We start from the raw sequence: 20,816 nt of genomic DNA on the forward strand, positions 1-20,816 counted from the left end.
GTCGCCTCGCTCTAGTCTTTCAATCCTATATTTCCCTCTTTTTTATTGTTTGATTTGTCTGTTGTAGATTTACCAATTTATTATCCGGCTCTGAGGTCCTATATTAAGATGAATAAATCAATCCTTCTAAACTTTAAGAAAGAAAGAAACTAAACAGCTGAACATTTCCATGGAGATCCTTTATCTTTGATCTTAACCTGGCACAGGGAGCTAACAGTGCTCCAATGGCATGATGATGGTGATGTAGAAGAAGACACAAATAATGGCAGGAGTAATGGAATACTACTCTCGGGTCTGTAGCGGCTGCTTACGCACGCATCAGAGTGAGTCACAGGGAGGGGAGGGTCCTCCCTCGCTCTGCAACTCTGTGGTGAGGTATTAACGTAGTGTGGAGAAAATAAAAACTGGTTTGACAGATAGTTACACAATCGAGATTCTTTGTTATGGAACGCAAACTAAGATGTGGTGGATGTGTTGATGAGGGATATGCATTCATGAACTGAACTGTTAAATGAAATGACAGGAGAAAGTTGAGAGGAGAACAATGAAAACAGGCAGATCAATTTGTATTTGGAAGAGAGAATATTTTCATCCAACCCATCCTGCTTAAAATTAGCGTGCTATGTACTTAAGGACTTAAGGATTAAGTGATCTTTCACTGGGTTTTACTGCATGAGTTTTAACTATAATTGATTTTGGTCAACACAATAAATGGACAGTACAAAAAAGGTTTAAAGGAGCTACAAAAGTTTTGGATGTGCCAACAGCTTTAGCTTCTTTCCTTTGACTTCGTCTACGGTGCTTTCACATTTGCAAAAAATGTGTTGAATGTGTGAACGCAAACAGAAGTTTTTTCACTCCGAGTTTTTACTGCCAGCCCACTCGTAAATTTTCCGTGTGAAGTCAGGGTGAGCTGCAGGAAAAATTCACTGCTAGTGAGGGAGAGGAGGTGTTGGCGCAATGGCGATGGACTGTATGTGCGTAACGAAGCGGCTTCATTACGTTTTCTGTTCGCAAGGATTTTAATCTCCAATCTTTTTTTGATATCATGAATGTGTCGAAGTACACTTATGATTGATATGAAGGCGAAAATTGTCATCATAGCATCGGACTCTGTTGCTTCTTCCGCAAGAGAGTCCACCATTTCCGCGTTGTTTGTTTTTACGTCCTGAGACCCCCTCCCGCCCCCCACTTTCAAGATTTCAGGAGCAGCCTCAAATTTTCTAGAAATTTTCAGGAGTGCATATGTGAAAACACTTTTAGTTATGCTAGCTATATAACTGGCTAGCAGTCTTACAGTTAGCCTTACCAACACTTTCATGCAGTATCTAAAAAAACAATTAAAAAGACATTGTAATGACATTTTGTCTATTCTCTTGGCTATCCATTTTCACCTGTAGTATGGCCCTTAAAAATTAAATCTGTATTTTGGTGAACGACTCAATACGTGTATGATTAAACCAATCAGCCTCAGTTATAGTTAGACAGCTTGCTTAGTATCAAATCTTAGCATGCTAACATGCTAAATTAAATGGTTAACAATGCAAACCTTATATCTTTAGTATTTTATATATGTCATGTGTTTATGTTAGCATGATGATGTTAACATTTAGCCTAAGCATGGCTGTAATCATAGTTTTCTTTATCAGAATCATAGTTCGACTTATTAGGTTCACGCAAATTATGAACTTGTTGTGGTGCAAGAAGAAAGAAAACAGAAGTAGAATTTAAAAAGCAGTCAGGGAATTTAAATAGAGTACCATAAAAAGGTTGATAACGACATGAAAATGAAATTAAAACAAGATATGTAGGCTACAAAAGGTGCAAAGGAGGGGCTGTACAGTGGTGCAGGAATGTGCAAGATGATGGTGAGTGGAAAGATCTTACAGTATAAAATGACACACAGTGTGCAGTATAAACAGAATACAGTGTGGGTTACTGTAATGCATAAAATCTGATTTAGCCTTAACATTAATGTAATGTCATGGGGCTGGGTTTCATGAGGGGGAGACTGGCTGAGGGATGCTGCATGTTCCAAGATCTTAAAAAAAACGCCTGGTAAGAACAATCTTCACTGAGAGTTGTGCTAAAGCGAGGAATAAAACACAAGTATGTTAAAATTGTTATCTTAAAAAAAAAAACCCATTTAAAGTTGCAAAGCATTTTCAGAGTACACTTCATTTTAAGGTTTTGGTAATAGATAATGGCCATGCTCAAAATCCTCTGGGGCAGTCTTAAACAGAGAGGGGAAACAGAGGTGAGTTGCTCCAAAAATAGCTTTCATGTCCTCCCTGCGGTGGTTCCCAGCTCTGTGACAGAGGGGAGAAAGTAACACACGACGCTATAGTCTTCACAGATACACAATACCCCATCTCCTCTATTCACGTGTGTCTTTCAGACACACAAAAGCATATGCACTTGCAGAATGAGGAAACAAGGATACTCGTAGCTTCAAGGTATATGTGACGACACCAAGACATCCGTTAAGTCCTGACAACACCTCAGTCACAACAGCTACACACAGCTGATTGTTCTTCTGCTCACGTCATCTTGTGTGGACTCACCTCATGCACTTGTTTGCTCTGTGCAGGAAGCTGCCCTCACTTATTTAGCAAGAAGAAAAAAAAAAAACAAGGGCTGCTGAATGAGCCTTTTATTGTAAAAATGGGGTGCTTTAAATAGCTAAATGACTTGCCGTATGCGATGTGGTGACACTGGTGTTAAAGCCTCCAAGACTAACAAAAAGTTGTATTTTTCCTTCTGAGTGGAGGTCTTACGAGTCTGTGTGTGTGGGTGTGTGTGTGTGTGCATAATGCTTACATCGTGTTTGCATGCCCACGCTTTACAAGCTTTTTGTGAAGTTCCATACTATGTCGACATTTCACCACAGCACAGTGTTCTGCATCACATTTTCCCTGCTACACAAGCAGCTAGCTCATGTCTGCCATATATGAGAGCAGGCATACATACTGTAGATTGGCGCTGAAGGGTAGTGGAATAAGTCCGCACACACTCTCACACCGTCATCAAGCTGGAGAGCATCCACTGTGGTTGTAAGGCCAGCAAACCAACGCAGGGCAACGAGGTCATATAGTCAGAAGCGCTGAGTTAGTCACACAGTTCTCTGAGAAAATCTGGTGACTTGAAGTATTGTTGGAAAACGTACACAAAGCATTAATGGGATAATAGAGTTGGAAAAAGTTATACTTTAGGTCAATTATCCAAGTTTTTTCTGAATCCTTTTATTTAAGAAAAAGTTCCTTAAAATAATTTGTAATAACGGCAAAGTCCTCTAACATGGCATCACTTCATGTTAGCCAAGGCAAAAAAGCAGCTTTGCAGTAAATTATACTCTTAAGGTATCCAGTATGGTGAGGAAGTTTCTTGACCAATCTAGTACCAAATTTTTGCCTCAAAAAGTTGTTGTAAATGATTCAAAACTGTACCCTGTGCTGCCACTGTGGATGATTTTGGCTAGCACTGGTAAGACCCATGAAGAAGAGCTGATTTAAGGTTATTTTCTGATGTGAGCAACAGTGTGCCACAAGGAAAGGGAGTGAGGTTAATCACAATTTTGCAATTGTGTTTTCAAATGTCTTTCATTTGAACTTAGATGTAATTGTCTGATGTCTCAGAAACACTGTCCAAGGATGTATTTGGAAAGGTAAGAATGTACCGTGTTGAATGTCCCAGGGTTGAGCCTAAATCACGTCTTATGTTATGTTAACATGTGCAATGCTTCTTCAACCCAATACAAATTATTCTGATTAGAGATTGGAATTATACTGTTTACATAGATGCTAAATAAAGTGATCCGATTAAGATGTCGAGCATGTCTTATCTGCTGGAAATAGCAGAAGAAGAAGCTGTTCCTTAAGCGTCTGTTGCAAACAAACACACTGCTGTATGCCCCCAGATATTGGTCCTCCACTCGCCCCCCACTATGCGCTAGGGTTTTATTCTCCTCATTTCTTTCATCTATGACTATGGATTTCTTAATATTATGGATTCTGGCCGTGGCCTGTCAACCACTAAGACGTACAACAATCCTGAGTCGTTTAAAACTCTCCAGCGAAAATAAGTTGCGTCAGGTATACGGACCAGTTTTTATTTGCTCCTAACATGTTTCTATCCATTTGGGCAGTAATGAAAGCTGAAACTTGTCACGTCAGCTCAAGCCTAATCATGTGATGAGATTCTTGTTGTGTTTTGCTGTGTTGCATCGCAATAGTCGCATGGCCTTGTGTCACAATAGTTGTGTTGCCTTGCATTGGGCAGGCGTGCACACTGGGAATAATTTCACCCCAGCCAGGAAGAAAAGATCAGATCAAATTTTTACAGAGATATTGCCCTGAAAAAAACCAAAAAGTCATACACCACCCTTCTCCATCAGAATGTATTACTTTCCGAATGGGCCTCATCGGACCAGTCTCTTCAGATTGAGTTGTTTGCATGAAGCATTTTTATTCTGATCAGGGTATTATAATGATTATTAAGGGTAATTCTTAACAAAGCATTTGATAGCAATCATGTCACATCCATACAGGGTTATTAATTTACAGCTGTTAAAGAAAAGAATCAGGTTTTAGAAACAGTATAAGGAAGGAAGAAATGGTATGAGATCATTTGAACTCACCATGCACCCTCACCTGGCTTATGCTAACATTGATTACTGATTACCTGCCTTTTGGAGCAATTCATTGGGCACCAGTTTTATAGTTTGTACATTTGCTTTTTTTGAGCGATGGATCATCAAGCAAAAAGAGTAAGACTTTATATGAACAACGTCCCAAATGAGCACACGCTGTCCTTTGCATGCAAGTTCTAAAACCAGACCGGCATGTAAAACTGTCTTAAGTCACGGCAATCAAGTTTGTGGTTTAATAATTTATTTGCCCATCCAGATGGGAACTTGAAATGGATTAATACAGATCAATATTTGCTTTTCTGCTTTAGTGAATGCTCATTGTTAACCTGTCTCTGTCGCCAGCAACAGTGTTCCTGTGCCAATAACTGAAAAGTGAAATAACGGCTGTAACCACGATCGAGAATTGATCTTATATCAGTTCCAGTGGTCTGATTCTGACTTTTCTTTTACATGTGTTCAGAATTTACTTAATTCTACTTCTCTTCTGAGCCATCTGAAAAAGTTTACCCAGTTTCTCACTGATGATCAATAAAATCTGTGGGAAATAACCTAACTATTCAGTGTGCTAAAACAGACTTACATGTAATTTCACTGATGGCCAAGCTTTAATTATTACCATGCTTTTGTCATGTTTATGGGCATTTATGTGGAAGGAGTTGCCAGGGGAATCCTAGTCCAATGCTTCGTTTTTTGTTTTTTTGCGTTTTGATTTCTGTACCAAAGCCTACGAGCTCCATCATGAATGTCATTAACAGTTGGTGAATGTATGATCAATGCCTTTAAACTGCCATATTGAACATAGTTGGTATGAAATCCGAAAGTCTCTGATGTATTTTCAAAAATGCCTGCATGTTAGGAGTGTTTAGCTGATGTGGCAAATGTCCCATTTTAGTTCTGAAGAATATGAACCTACTAATTTAGCTCCCTTTTAACAGCCAGTTTTCTCTTCAGGCTCATTAAATCCATGTGTCTAATGAACAGCCTGTGAAGTACCCCCCACCACCCCCCTGACAACGAGTGTGTGCACATGTGTCATTAAAATGCTCTGTATGTGACTTTCGTAGAGTTTGACATCTGAGCATACTGATGCTGATCGTTTTTTTCTTGCATTCTTATCTAGTCTAAAAATGTATAAAAAAAAGTAGCCCGGCTAGCTTAGCTTAGCATAAAGACTGAAAAAAGTGACACATAGATAAAGGTAGCAAAAACTCAGGGGCAACCTTCAGTGCTGTAAAATAAGGCCAATGGAAAACTGCAATGGAAAAAATATTTAGTTCCTCGAGTGTCCATAAATGGTTGGCTGCAAAAGCCCAGGAAGTCCAATCAGAGCCTGTTAAAATACCCATAACTGCATAAATAAACATGTTTACAGCCTGGTACAAAAAGGTTTATGTGCAATTGTTTTTTACTTTATGGATGAAAAAACTTGAGGCCCGCCTTAACTCCATCTCTGTGCCTGTTTGTAGATTGATCCAAAGTTAGGTCTAGAAAGCATTTGCAACATGGCCACCACCATCATTGGGTTTCAAAATGTCTCTCCAAAAAAAACGAATGGGTGACATCACTGAGTTTACGTCCATTTTTTATATAAGTCTATAAGTCATGTCTGTAACAAAACCTGAGCACCTGTAAATTTCATCAGCTGCCATTGTTACACTTTTTGTCTGGGATCTTATTTGTGGCATGAAATAGTAAAGAACATAACCCTAAATACAACAGATTACTTTTTCTTTCTTTTGTATAGAAACAACAAGAGAGGCTAAGCTAACTGGCTGCTGCCTTCAGCTACATATTAAGCCTAAAGACTTGAGAGTGGTATCTATCTTCTCGTCTAAATTTGACATTAAACGCATCGAGACATATCTTCTAAAATCTAGAGGATTTATAATTCAATGCCAACAAGAATATTTGATGTAGAGTCCATGGAGTTTTTGACATGAAATGATAATGATTTCACCACTTGGATACTTTCCCTGCCAACGCTCAGTGTCTTTACGATAAATGGCATGGTATCAGATTTTACATTCTATATAAATTTGACCAAATTGGTCAGTTTTATGACATTTTATTTTATATTTAAGTATTACACTGAGCCAAATATTTTTAAGAGAGGGGAAGAGAGTGAGAGCAAGTCAGAAGGGAGAAGGGGGGGGGGGGGGTTGTTAGTTCATGAGCTGGTGGCCCATCTGTTTTGTGTTACTCGAACCCCCCTCCTCAATTAGACTCAGCATGATGTCAATAAAACGTCAGACTGGAGAAGCTTTCACTTAAATTGGGCCTGTCAAGTATTGTTCTTTCCTCAGCAATCCAGCAGAGACGATCGGTTTGAGATGATTTGTAGTTTGATTAAGGTTACCACAGCGTGCCATTTCTGATTTCATTTGGGCACTTGGCTCCAAAATGATGCTATAAAAGTTGTTTGTCTATTTGTTAGGATAGATACACAGAAAAAAACACAGTAAGAAACTAATGATTCTTGGTGAGAAAATAAGTTCTTCTTTCACTTTTAATTGTTTCCCTGAAAACAATCGTCCATGTTTCTCCTCTTGGTCTTCTGCAAGAGTCCTCTTTTTACAACTCTTCCAAAGCTTTACCATCTACATCCAGATTTATGCTTGAATATCAAAGTTCATACCGTTGGGAGGTTTGGAGAAACATTGGTGACATTAATGTTTCTCTTCTCTTATTGCACAGAAAATTTACGAGGAGTTCCCGAGTTTTAAGCTACGGGAATTTCCCAACAAGACTGTCTCCCCTCTCCTACAAACCATGGATCACCGTGCAGCGCCTACGCGCTGATATTCAGGATTATTATTGTCATCTCTGAATGTTTGCACCAATTGCAGGCATGTTTCCAGAGATTCAATCCGGGGCCTGAAAAACGGTGATCCATGGAAAAGGTCACACATTCCCAACCGCTCCCAATGGGAAAACAGGAGAGAGTCCACACCTTCTCTGGAACGCAGAGGCCTACTACCCCGAAATCTGACAACAATTACCACATGAATTTCGGCATATTATAATGCCAAACACTTTATCTGCAGACTTCCACTCAGCCTGTCTGGAGATCATCAGCAGATCATGTGCAGGCGTTTTGGTATTTTCAACTATGAAAGCTATCCATTCAAAGTATTTGGGCTTCAACTAAATCTGTTAAAGCTCAAAATATCGCAAGCCGTTATCACATTGCATCTCATGTTCCAATGTGCCTCACGAACATTAAGATTTGATCAAGAGTCATGAAATGTGGCAGGCATGGTTTAACAGCAGTGAATGAAGAGCGAAGGCGATATCTGAATCGATGCCAAAGCGCTCTTGACGGTTTAAGAATGCTGGTGATTGCTGTTATTGCTTTCAAACAGGGGTCTGATGCAGAGAAATAAAAAAAACTTTCATACATGTGTTTCTATAGAGGCCGCTTTAACGTTGTAAAGATGTGGTCACGGTTTACTGACAGCCTATACAATTAACATTTACTGAAACAACAGCTCATGTTAAAACACGTTCTTCTCCTTGGAATCTACTGTTTAAACCGAACATACAGAGGTACAAAAAATAGTACAAATATTGCAAGATACATAGTGTCTATGCGAACATATCTACAGATGTTGGTTGCAGAGCAGCTTATATATGCTTGGTCTAATTTGTGAATAAAGTTGTTCTTCACACTGAAGGTGTTGCTGGAGCTTTTTGACCTCTTCCAACCTTTCACTCTTCATGCACCGAGGTAGTTGGTGAAGTTGTGCCAGAAAATCCCACTCTGCTTCTTCAGAGCAGCTTGTGCACCAAGCAAACATTTTCCTTCTCTGCACCTGCACTGGAGACACAGATGACTTGGCCTCCTCAATGTTCATTTAGTTGTCTACCATTGTGTTGAATCTTTGAAAACTCATATCAAAGAGCTTATTGCTAAACCTTTTTTTTTATCACTGACAGATGCTGCTGACTGGTATTCAACCGTAGATGACCCAATTTTGAAGCGTTTTTTTTCTTTCTGATTAATCAACGGAGGAATGAAGGTCTTCTTAATGTTTATGTTAGGGTTCTTTCACACTGTGGATATACACATAGAACTCAGAGGACCATTTCTTGAAAGTATGACGTATAAATAAACAGAAAAAAATCTTTGAAATAGTAGATTTAGGGATTATGTGAATTAAAATCCATTAAAGCCAAGACTTTCAATAAAAAGTCAAAATATCAAAAATCATTTTCTTAGAAGTTAAAAAGCATTATATGTCAGTATGACCATTCCCTTTATGCTTTATCCCATAAAACACAGTTTCATCCTCATTTAATAATACAATTGTATTGCCCAAACATGTTAACGCTGCTTTCTCTGAAAATAACTTCACTTTAATAGAAATGCACCATCATTGAGGTTGTGTAAATACGACATTTTATTAGTCTAGACAATCAAAATATACTCAGTTCTGGTCAGCTTAGCTCCGAAACGACACAAGGTTAAATAAACCTTTTGTCTTCGGGGATACAACCAGGCAAGTGCAAGACAATGGGTTATTTTGAGTCAGCACCAGTGTTATTTTGGTATTACCTAGAGCTTTATTTACCTAAGCTGAAATATGACTGAGCTTACTCGATGTTAGACACTACGGGGATCTTAAAGCTGTCGAGAAATTTGATGTGCATAATAATCAAAACTGTAAAATATAATTGTTTTTCACAAGTAGTATGAAATGGTTACAGGGAATTTGACATGCAAGTTTAAAGCTCCTGAGTGGAGTTTTAAGTTGGTTATGAAAGGCTGAAACCATTATGTATACCTCTTTATGACCAACAACAGCAAACAAGACCATAAACCATAGGATTTATTATTTCTATAAAGTTATTATTAATTCCTGAAACTGCTGACGGTGTCAGAAAAAGTTACTTACTTCAGACGACAATCAGCAAAGAGATGCAAGGTACTGCTTTGTCCACAAGAGGAGCCAATACCGACACAAACCAAAAGTTCCTCACAGGAGCTTTAAACTGAGCTAAAGTAGATCCATACGGTTTGCTATCGTTAAGAGGCAACCTCTGGTGTTGATAAGTGAAGCCACTGCGGAAGTAAAAAAAAAAACTGTAGTTCCTCAAGTGTCCACTTGGCTTATGGAATTTCCATTATTAGAGCTCATATTAAAATGTTAGTATAATAAATTAGTCAGCATTTACAACCGTGCCTTCCTAATGGAGTTTAGAAGGCAGAAACCATTACTGAGACAATTCACGTTTTTTGACAGTCAGTTTTTTTTGCGTGCCTTTTTTGCCTTTATCAGATAGGACAGCTGATGAGAGACAGGAAATGTTGGGAAGAGAGAGTCGGGAATCACATGCTGCAAAGGGCCCAGGTTGGATTTGAACCCACGGCCACTGCGACGAGGCCTATAGTGACTGTATATGAAGCGTGCGACATAGCTGGCTACGCTATCCAAGGCCCCATCATACTACATTTCGATTTAGTGATTATAAGTAAGGAATTATGGCATACATTCAATGACCTCAAGGGTATTTAAATTAAATCAAGGCTGACATAGTACACATGCTCAGCCACTTAAACTGACATCTGTCCACTGTGGACGTTAAGCAAGTGAAATCAGTGAAACATTTCAGTCTGTGCTGAGAGTGCTGGTGTACATTCTGCTGGTTGAGAGGTTAGCACAGATCGAGACGTGACCCAGTCCAAGTTCTCTGTGTGTCAACAAGGTGAGCTCATGGGAAGTCCCTGATTCTCCCGTGTCAGACACATACAGAGAAACACATTCTCTCCAGCTCTGGCAGACCAAGTCCCAGTCCTTTTCTTTTTAGAGGCTTCTAATCCTGGCGGGTCCTTGGCCCTGACGTCAGGGGCCCTCCCCCCCCCCCCCCCCCCCCCCCTCCACCCCTCTGTCTGCCCGATGTGCTGTACCCGCTCTCTCATTTCCTCCGCAGCTCACGAACGCCAATCTCATGCTCTGGCTTGTGACGTCCAAGCATCTGATTAAAACAGACTGCCTCATCTGGCCAGCTGTGGGGGTTAAACTTCGGGAGAGAAGGGAGGTGCTGAGTGAATGTGTGGGCTGGTGTGGGTGAGAGGCAGCCAACCAGACTCCCTCTCCTCCCCTCACTCTCTCTTCCCCACTTCCCCTGTATTCTGCCGTATCATGTGACGAGGAAGTGTGGCTCCCCTCCATTTCCCCTCCTGACAGAAAGGAAATATTGTAACAGAGTGGGCCGGCGCTGGGCTCTGTTACGTCGCTGGTTAAAAATAACTGGCATATTTAAGGCTGCCGAGGAATCCCAGGGCAGGCAGAGGCTGGACAGCCTGCCGCCCGGCTGGAGCTCTCTCTCTCTCTCTCTCCTCTCAGTCTGTTTCTCGCTGGTCTCTCCCTCTCTCTCTCTCTCCGCTTCCTCTCCTTAACCTATTTCACTGTCCTAAAACATGACCATGACCAGGACCACCACCCAGTTCCTCGAATATATTTCCCTGACCCTGCAGATGCCCACCGCTAAATTATACGACGTGACGAAAGCTCAGTTTGAGTTGGTTGCGTCCCAGCGAGGCCGCAGCTCTGTCCAGAGGTTTGGCAGGGACTGTCTAAACAAACATCCCCCACTGACTGAGACCTCATCCCTATGCAAACCATCACACAGCACAACTGTCTGCTCGCATACGAGCCCTATGGAAAACAAATGCAGCATTTGTTTTTTCCTCATGAAAAATGACCAAAAGTAAATTTCTGTCACAGGGATGATTTATGTGCTCTGCTCTGCTTGCTGGTGTTCAGTATGTCTGGACCACAGTGACAGGTGTGTTGAACTCTGTAGGCCTCAAAACACCACCTGAACTCATCGGGTGTGTTTTTAAACCGCTGAGTGTTATTGATTATCAGAAATGAAACAGTCAAACACTCCTAACCTGATAGGATTTTGAATGCTCTGACTATAACTATAATATGCCATTTTATTGATCTTATAATAATCCCATTGAATTTTTCATGTGGATGTTGTAAATTTAACAGAATATTTCAGGTGATGCTGGATAGCCTAGCGGCTATATTAACCACGCGCCATGTACAGAGGCTATAGTTCTTGAAGTGGGCGGCCAGGGTCTGATCTTGACCCCTTGGCATTTTGAAGGATGACATTACCCAACTCCATCCGATGCTCTTCCTCTAAATAAAGACACAAAAAGCCCGGGATGTGTAAACTCAACCTATTTAGCAACTGTGTTCTTACAATCATCAGTCCAGCCACTGCTTTCAGTTACTTAAATGTGTTAGTTTTCTGCTTTTTGCTCCTTTACGTCATTATAGTCACTTTGTTCACTGTGTTTTCATTTGGACTATTAATCAGAAAAAAACAATACATTTCATTTTGTAAGTTGAACAATAGATTGATAATAACTGATGATTTGTTTCAGTCCCATTTTGAGTCAGATGTTCATTTTTTGTTTTTTCTCAATATGTAAATAAAGTAGCAAAGCATACAAATAGAGACGTTACTAAGTAAAGGTATAAAAACAATAAGAGAGGATATAAAGATAGAAGACGACATCACTAAGGAAGGGTAAGATAAATTAATCAAAGCAATATATGTAACAATCGATTAAAAGTGGACTTAAGTAGCATGACGAATGATTTGCCAGAAGGTTTTTAAACAGATATCTGAGATGGGCAGTGGTTCTGTTTAAAAAAAAAAAAAATGCAGGAGGAAAACACAACAATTAGACCTGTAGCCGCTGCCTTGTTCTTTGGCTTTGCACAGAAAGTACCAACATGTATCATTGTATTGGAGGGAGAGTGAGGCGCAGAAAGTGCAGAGAAGTGCATTACTAAGACGACAAAAAAAAAAAAAAAAAAAAAACTTGACTCAGCTTTAAAAAATTAAGGAAAGAATGAAAGCTATTTTTTAATTACTGCACAGCATCTGGAAGAGAGCGCTGCAAACCTCAATATCTGGAGTTATGATCCGCTGGTGCTCATATAGTCACTCGGGTGCTTTCCAGGAGCTTAACAGAGGGGACACCGGAGGAAACCCTGTCAGTCACATGCACGCCGAAGTACTCAAGAGTTGTGCAGCGGAGTTTGACTATTTACACTCTATTAGGGATAATATCAATGTTTAGAGGTGGAATTAGCAGCCGAGTTTGATCTTGATTTGAATATTAGCATAACCTATGAATATGTCAACTGCAGCGTAACTGTTTTGAAAATACTGAATGTCAAAGCAGTTGAAACTATCACCACTGCCAAGAACAGCACCTGAGCTCACCTTTGAGAGAGTCGTTGTTTTTGAGGGTGCTTTTTTTTTTTTTTTTTTTTTTAACAGCGTGTCACAAAAAAAAAAAAAAAAAAACCAGCAGGGAAAGAACCGTCTGAGTACATGTGTTGATCTTGATGAGAGGAAAAAAGTGACAGCTCTGAAGTAATGAGTTAGTGCTGAACAGTTACCCTTGATGATACAATAACATTACATCAAAAGTTCCTCATCCCTTTCTGCGTCTGTGTCACCAGTGCCTTCAACATCAAGGCTATATCTGGAACAGTGCGATGAAGATTGAGTGATTCATCATGGGCAGGGTATACATGGCAGCTTTCTCGATCACATCCTCTGCTCTACATTCACTTAATACTGTAAGTGTTGCATTAACATCTTCCATACAAGGGTTTGGTGTGTGTTACTAAATCACCATGACTTCATTGTGTCGAAGAAAAGCGACAGCACAGTGGTGTCATCTTCTCTCTCTCTTTATCTCTTTTTTTCTCCCTTTTTTCTTCCTCTTTCTGTCATTATTACGATGTGAAGCACATCACTTGTCCAAGTCAAGCTTTTGTTTTTCGGGATCATTTTCGAATCCATTATCTCCCACCATAAAGAATGTGGCTATAATGACATGGCTGCTATTGTGTTCTTACCTGCTGTAGGAAGCAGGGCTTCAAGAAGGGCGCAGGGCAAACCTGGTCGGTTTAAGGCCATCACTTCTCGTCACATTACCAGAGGAAACTGTGCAGTAAGGAACATGATTAATGGTCTAATGTTTAAAATAGGAACCCAATAAATCAGTTTGCCCAACAGGATACACTTCTCTTTATTAGGTCCTACTGTTATTCTAGTCTCTATTTTTCCCACCAGTTATTGTTTGCCAACCAAAGCTACATGCTTTGATGCACCTAAAAAACTCTGAATGAAGACACCAACATAACACTGGCAGTAAATGTGTCCTGTTGCAGTGACGGCGCGTTTGTTGACATGGCTAACGGACAAGATCCTGATGCAGCAGGATCAGCGGCAAGCGCTTTGTTTGCTCTCGCACTGAACTCTTGAGTAAATGTGTCTAATTATGTTGGACTGAGAGGTTTGTGTTAGCTTGCTAGCACTGAGCAAACACTGCCTGAGCCCAATTCAAACTCGACGCCGAGCTCTTCTCGGTATTCAAATGTTCCCAGGTGAGTTGTTTCCCATGCAGGATCGGTTCACTATACTGAGGTATTGAATAAAAAGTCTGAATGACAGTGGGCAACAGTGTGATTTTCACTTTTTGGAAAATGTGTTCATTACCTGTATGACACGTATATCTGATGTTTGCTTTATGATAATCTTTTAAAGTGATAATCATTCAGATTTTTGGCTGCCTAATTTGTGACATGACATATTAGAAAATAGCTTAATGTTCTGCCTACAAAATCAAACATATCACTAATTAAAAAACACATCATGAACATAATAACAATGTTTCATTTTAAACAGACAAAAATAATGATTACGCTATGGAGACATGAATGTGTTGTGGCTTCACCCTGTGGACTTTATATTAATATATTGACTGCATTGACTTTTTTTATGCCATCTACGGTTTGCCACTTATGCAGTCCAGTGATGTCATGAACAAGGTGTACCCACAATGCTTTGTATGTCTAATTATAACGCCTTCATTAGTTATAACTTGCAATTAAATCCAAGTGGCCTATATATTCAGAAATAATTGATAGGCAATGATTGTATAGCCACATGTTTATAACTCACCTATAACTTATGTGAGCTTTTTGGTCACTCAGGTTATGCCAACTGCAGGTACAGAAGACAACCAAATAATACTCACTGTCATTCCCACGTGAGCCAGCCTGAGAAAGTGCGCTTCTTCACCCACTTTTTACAGGGAGAAGGATTTGTACCGTTGCTAGGTATAAAAACAAACCTCTCTCTCTCTCCCTCTCTCTCTCTCTCTCTCTCTCTCTCTCTCTCTCTCCTCCCCGCTCGCCCCAGCCTTTCCCCCACGTGCTCCCTCCCTTTGCGCTAAACTGTTTTTCTTTTCTGGTTGCGGGGGCAACGAGGGCGTGGCTCTGGCTCCTTTTAAGGATACCTCTTCACGCGGTTTTCCTCAGAACAGACTGGGCCGCCGGTCGCTGCATGGCAACAGGCGCTAGGGATTCCCCCCCGCACGTCGCCTCCTCGTCTTCCCGTTGTATACCTGCTTTAGCGTTAAACAAAAAAAAAAAAAAAAAAAAAAAAAAAAACACCACAGGCTGTTAGACGCGCCCATCAGCGCCAGCATGTCCCGGAATATAGAATAACGCGCAAGGCGGAGCAGAAACTTTAAACGCGGGGAGATTTGACCAAAAAGAGCCAGTGCAGTGACACCGACGACCGGACTCCATACAGATTCTGATTGATGAGGTGTGGATAAACTTTTTCATAACAACATTTTGCGGCTGATGAACATCCTCTTTGTGGACTGTAACAGACTGTTCCAGGAGCTTTCCGCGAGGATTTACACTCTTTTCTGCTCAATTTCAGGCAGCCTCCAAATGACGTCGAGATGGCTTTAGGTGGGACACTTCTGCCATCCATATCCACTTTTGCCAGCGGCCCCACCGTCAAGAGTAAATCCAGTGGAAGTGCCAATTTAGTGAGTAGCCTGTGGTCACTTCTTATTGCATGTGCATGCCAAGTAGCCACTGGCATCCCCCAAAAATATGTGAGAGGGGGGGGGGGGGGGGGGGGGGGGGGGGGGGATATGTTGCCTATGCAGTGCTTTTCCAATATGTGGCTCCCGTGTTATTGTGGGCTTGATACCACGCTCTACTGGGGCGTGCACCAGTTTACATATCCTTCCCAAGCAGGTTTTTACGAAAACACAAGAGCTGGGAAAGCCAACCAGAGAAACTAACTAAAAAAAAAAAAACTGAGTGCCACTTTGTGATTATGATCATATTTTTAACCGTGCGCTGTTGTTGAATCGGCAACAAACTGAAAGCAACCTCCTCTGATGGCAGTTCTGAGTACGACCACATGATCAAGTGTTACCTACCTGTGCAACCACTAATGCAATTTCTTTGTGAGGGAGAATAATCTGTATTCCAGGAAGTGCTCTGTGCCAAGGACACTTGCTGCACCAGACTTAGCTGTCATAATAATCACTTACTTTGTATTACTTATCCGAGGTCTTGTTCTCCTTGAAGCATCGGACACATCAGCAGTCGTATACCGGCCACAATTTTCTATGTAGGACACAACAAACCTAAGTGCGTTTATATCGCAGACGTTATTCACAATAACATGACGCAATCAAGCAGCTCGCAGGAGTGCAGTCAATAATTTCCTCCCTCTGACCCTCTCCCTTTCCTCTAGAGATGGAAGGAGGAGCTGTGCCATCTTAAGAGACCCAGTGTGCCAACCGGAAGCAGCTGCCCTGACCCCGACCATCCCAGCATGTCCAAGAAACACACAGAGCCTGACCTGGACTTGGACTACGACTTTATCCTTTCTAACTCAATTCTGCAGCAGCAGCAGCAGCAGCAGCAGCAGCAGCAGCAGCAGCAGGAGGAGGCCATGGCATGCAGCTCTGCCCAGGCCTTGTCTCCTTCCTCAAGCTCCTTCTCCTCGTCTTACCCCCTCCCCTCCCCCCAGGATGCCTCCAGCGAACTCCTGTACACCATCCCAGATATCAGTGACGTCTCGCCGTCTGGAGGGTTCGTGGCAGAGCTCATGAGGCCGGAGCTGGACCCTGCGTACCTGCATCCCACCAGCCTCCGCGGCAAATTCGTGGTCAAGACGACAATGGACATGGGAGAGTACGCTCAAGGCGTGAACGTGAGCAAAGCCTGTGTTAATTCTCCGTCCGACCCGAGTCCTCCCCGTGCATCGCCGCCTTTTACCTGCCACAGGATAAAGCAGGAGAACCCCGGTAACTGCACCATCTCACAGCCGATGGACCTACACCTGACTGGGGTGAACTCCCAGGGCCGTGGGAGTGCGCAGCAGCAGCAGCAGCGTCCGAGCCATTTAGACCTGCATGGCTTTCCTGGTGGACAGAGGTCCATGCCAGGCGGCAGGTTATCCTCATCCTCCTCCCTCTCCCCTGACCACCCTCTGAGCCGGGAGCACCAGGTCCTCGGGCATCCCCATGCTCAGATCACTCTACCTCCCCAGGGATACCACCATAGCTCCCCGCAAGGCTACACCTCCTTCCCTCAGCCGTCCTCAATGCAGTACCAAGGTTAGAGAGCACTTTCCCCCCCCCCCCCCCCCTCAGTTCCAGAGAACTCTGGACAATCTGTTTTTGTCGTCTCTTGTAGCTTCTGAACTTACATTGATTTTAAGCATTTTTGTCAATAGTTTACAAAAATGTTTAAAAAGGAAAAGACTGCACAGATTACACGCCATGCATAGAAGTCCATACAAGCTGTTTAAATACATGTTATATAACATTAAGGGCTTTAATTATACCCAAAAACCAGCAGCTCAAAAGGCTTTCACCCTACACCCCACAGCCTTTTACAACAAACCTTCTTTTCATCATTTAGTCCTTTTCCAGACAACATAACTTTTAAAATAAAGTTGCTGCATTTTTAACAGTATAGACTTTATTGTGTTGTTTTCATATGACCAATGTTTTTCTTTTTTACACTGTGGTGAAATTGGCCACTTTGGCTAAGTCTATTAAGTTTATTTAAAGGGCAAGGGTGATGTTTTCTATTTCATCTGAACTCAGAGATATAAAAGCCCTTTTGCAAAGAGTCAGCAACATTTAGCATACCACTGTTTTACCACTTGTGTTTCTCAAGTGATTCAGCGCTCTAAAGCGGAGCTATGAAACACAATATCATCATGTTAGCAAAGTATGAATACCTCATACCATTTTACATTTTTAAAATTGTTTATCCGTACACATGTGATAAAGGCCATGATCTTTGCCCCCCTCAGAGCCCCTCATGATCTCCAGTGGGGACTGCTTACCGGAGGAACCCAAGCCTAAACGTGGTCGGCGCTCCTGGCCGAGGAAGAGAGTTGCCACACACACATGTGACTATGTTGGCTGTGGGAAAACGTACACAAAGAGCTCACACCTTAAAGCACACCACCGCACGCACACAGGTACGTAACTGTATGATGTTGCAGTGTTTCATTGTGTCCGGGCCCCCTTTGCTTTCATTTTAAATTCAAAGTAGAAATTTGCATTTATGAGATTTATGTGGCCCTTTTTAAGACAGTTGCTACATAATGTTTTAGCGGTTCAGAGCTCATTTTAACCAAAGCATACAGATCTGTGTGTACCAACTTGTTGAATAAAGGGGTAATGAATGGGGGTTTACATGGGTGGGGGATGGGGTAGGGGAGTTGCTCAGCAGGTGCAGTGAAACAGGTTGATACTGATCCCTGCTCAAATACAAACCCCAGGCCGGTTAGCTTGGCTTTATAGCTGCAGGACAGGATGGACCTCTTTTTCCTCAATGTGGAGGGAAGGTTGGGCCAGTTTAACCTCAGGGCCGGGACTAACTGCTGTGTGTCTGTGTATTGTGTTTCCTTCAAAGGGGAGAAGCCTTACCACTGCGACTGGGAGGGCTGTGGCTGGAAGTTTGCACGTTCGGACGAGCTCACACGCCACTACAGGAAACACACGGGCCACCGGCCGTTTCAGTGTCAGAAATGTGACCGGGCCTTCTCAAGGTCGGACCACCTCGCTCTCCATATGAAGAGACACTTATGAGACTTGGCCCATGGCATGAAGGCTGCAGGAAAAAAAAGTATATGTTAGGAGAACCTTGAACAAACTCTTGAGCTACGCTTTTTTTTTTTTTTTTTTCAAAACCATAATTTGCCTTCGAGCCGTTGTCAAGAAACAAGACAAGCTGTGGAGTTCACGGCAACAACAACAACAAAAAAAAAAAGAGCAAAGATTTTCTCTTGAGACTGATCCCCGTCTTCGCACATCGTGTAGGTGACTCGACGAGACCTCTCAGCCAGGGTTGTAAACTTTTATGAAAGGGACCAAACTGGAATTTGTCTTATTTAACCGACAAAACTTGGAGGACCAGGTGCCAACAGCTTTTTTTTAACTGGAAATGTATTTTTGTCAGGGAAACCAGGAGCAACAGACAAACATCTCCAGAGGCCTTCTACCAGCAACATGCCAACAAAGGCTCTGTTAACAACCACACACTGTTCAAAATACTGTATTCATAAATACATCTATATTTATACACACATTTCACCTGCAATGCCATTAATTTCAGGTACAATGTTAACTTATACAGAATGGTGCTCAGTGACTCTGAAGAAGGTTTTATTTTTAAAGAAAGGTACCAAAGATTAAGGAAAATATTCAAAAGGGTAAAAAAAACAAACAAAAAAAAAAAAACGATGAAAAAGTGCCATACGGTTGTTGTGCGTTTCCTAGAAACCTCTCTTCCACAATCAGGTGAACACTTCACTTAAAAATGGTGATGGCAATCTTCGATGCACTGCGGTCGCAAAGTGCAATAATTTATATGAGACATTGGTATTTTTGTATTGAATGAGTGAACTCTGAACAAAGATGTCTTGTTTATAGCCAAAATATGTAATATAATCTTGAATTTTGTACATTTGTAAATAAAATTTTCTCTGTTATTGTTTTGTATTTTACAGTATAATAAAACAAAATGTATTTGAACTAAGAATACTGTTATGACCTTTTTACTTTCCCCCCATGTATATAAATAAATCACGATCATTGCCTTGCATTTAAATTGAAACACAGTATAAAGCATTTTCTTTGAACATCAATTAAGGTCGTTGAAGATTTCCCTGGTCGTGTAATAGAGAAGGACCTTTAAATGGCAGCAATAGTTCACAGCTCACACACAATATCTCCCCTATTAATAGTGATGAGAGCGCTGCAGGCAAACGAGCACAATGTTGGGGGTAAAGAGATTTTTTCTTTTAAATACACTCCTACAATTTCCTGTTTCCATGGGTTTCTATTTCCACCTGTCAGTGGGAAGAATGGGGAGGACAGCCGAGTTACTGGCTGACATTCAAAAGTGACACCAAATCTGTTCTGTTGCTTCTCGGCTCAGGTGAGACAATATGAAGAAAACCCAGAAGGATGGGATCATGACGTAGGGTCTTGTTATGTGTTTACAAGATATTTATGCATCATTGATGTGGTTTATGTATGCCATGTACACAACAACGCGCATTTTCTTAAACGCAAATACTTCTAAATAATACAAAACTAGACCATGAACTTTTTCTCCACAAATTTCTAAGTCAATCTTGTAAAGTCGTTCAAAAGGCCTTAATTTAAAAAAAAGTCAGGTCAACAAAAACAAAAACGACTCTAAGAATCTATTTGAATTGTGCCAAATGATTTAGAAAACAACACAGGAGCATGTTTTATAATGTTTAAAGAGAAGGATGATTCCACTTTTTTTTTTATCTACTTGCTACATTCAATGTCCTTAAAAAATTACAAATCGAAAGATATGTGTCTGATATGAAGTCATTTTGTGGAGTCCAAGTCCAACATTTTCAGGCTGGTGAACACAGCATGATGGAGCGTGACTGAGGCAGATTTCTGGAAACATGTTGTGGACTTTGTTGCCCTCTATAGGTCAGTTCAGTTTCAAAACGGTCTCTGGGTGCTTAACATCAAAACTTAAATGGAGCTTAGTGGGAAGTGAGATTTATGCTTTTAGAAATTATTTCACATATCGCAGTTTAGTAAAAAATGTAATGTAATGTGAAAATATAGAATGGGGGGGTCAACTGATCCTGCTTGGATTTAGATTTAAATCAGTATCAGATTCCTTGTTTTAATATCAGTACAGTAACTTTATGACATTCTAAATTGATCCAAAACGGTTTAGAGTTCAGAGGTATGCCTTTTTGTTTCCTTGCAATTTGGTGCTTCAGTGTATCAAAC

At 41.2% G+C, this 20,816-nt stretch overlaps 1 protein-coding gene across 1 annotated transcript; it reads left to right on the forward strand.

Annotated features, from left to right (window-relative positions):
* The first annotated feature begins 14,991 nt into the window (after positions 1-14,991).
* Positions 14,992-19,569, forward strand: klf4 (Kruppel like factor 4). The gene is made up of 5 exons (XM_061061289.1): positions 14,992-15,304; positions 15,425-15,536; positions 16,259-17,126; positions 17,834-18,004; positions 18,442-19,569. The coding sequence occupies exons 1-5, from the start codon at positions 15,300-15,302 to the stop codon at positions 18,615-18,617; spliced, it is 1,332 nt and encodes a 443-aa protein (XP_060917272.1). The 5' UTR covers positions 14,992-15,299; the 3' UTR covers positions 18,618-19,569.
* Positions 19,570-20,816: the final 1,247 nt, after the last annotated feature.

The sequence above is a fragment of the Labrus mixtus genome, chromosome 17 (assembly GCF_963584025.1).
Source record: "Labrus mixtus chromosome 17, fLabMix1.1, whole genome shotgun sequence".
Classification (NCBI taxonomy): Eukaryota; Metazoa; Chordata; class Actinopteri; order Labriformes; family Labridae; genus Labrus; species Labrus mixtus.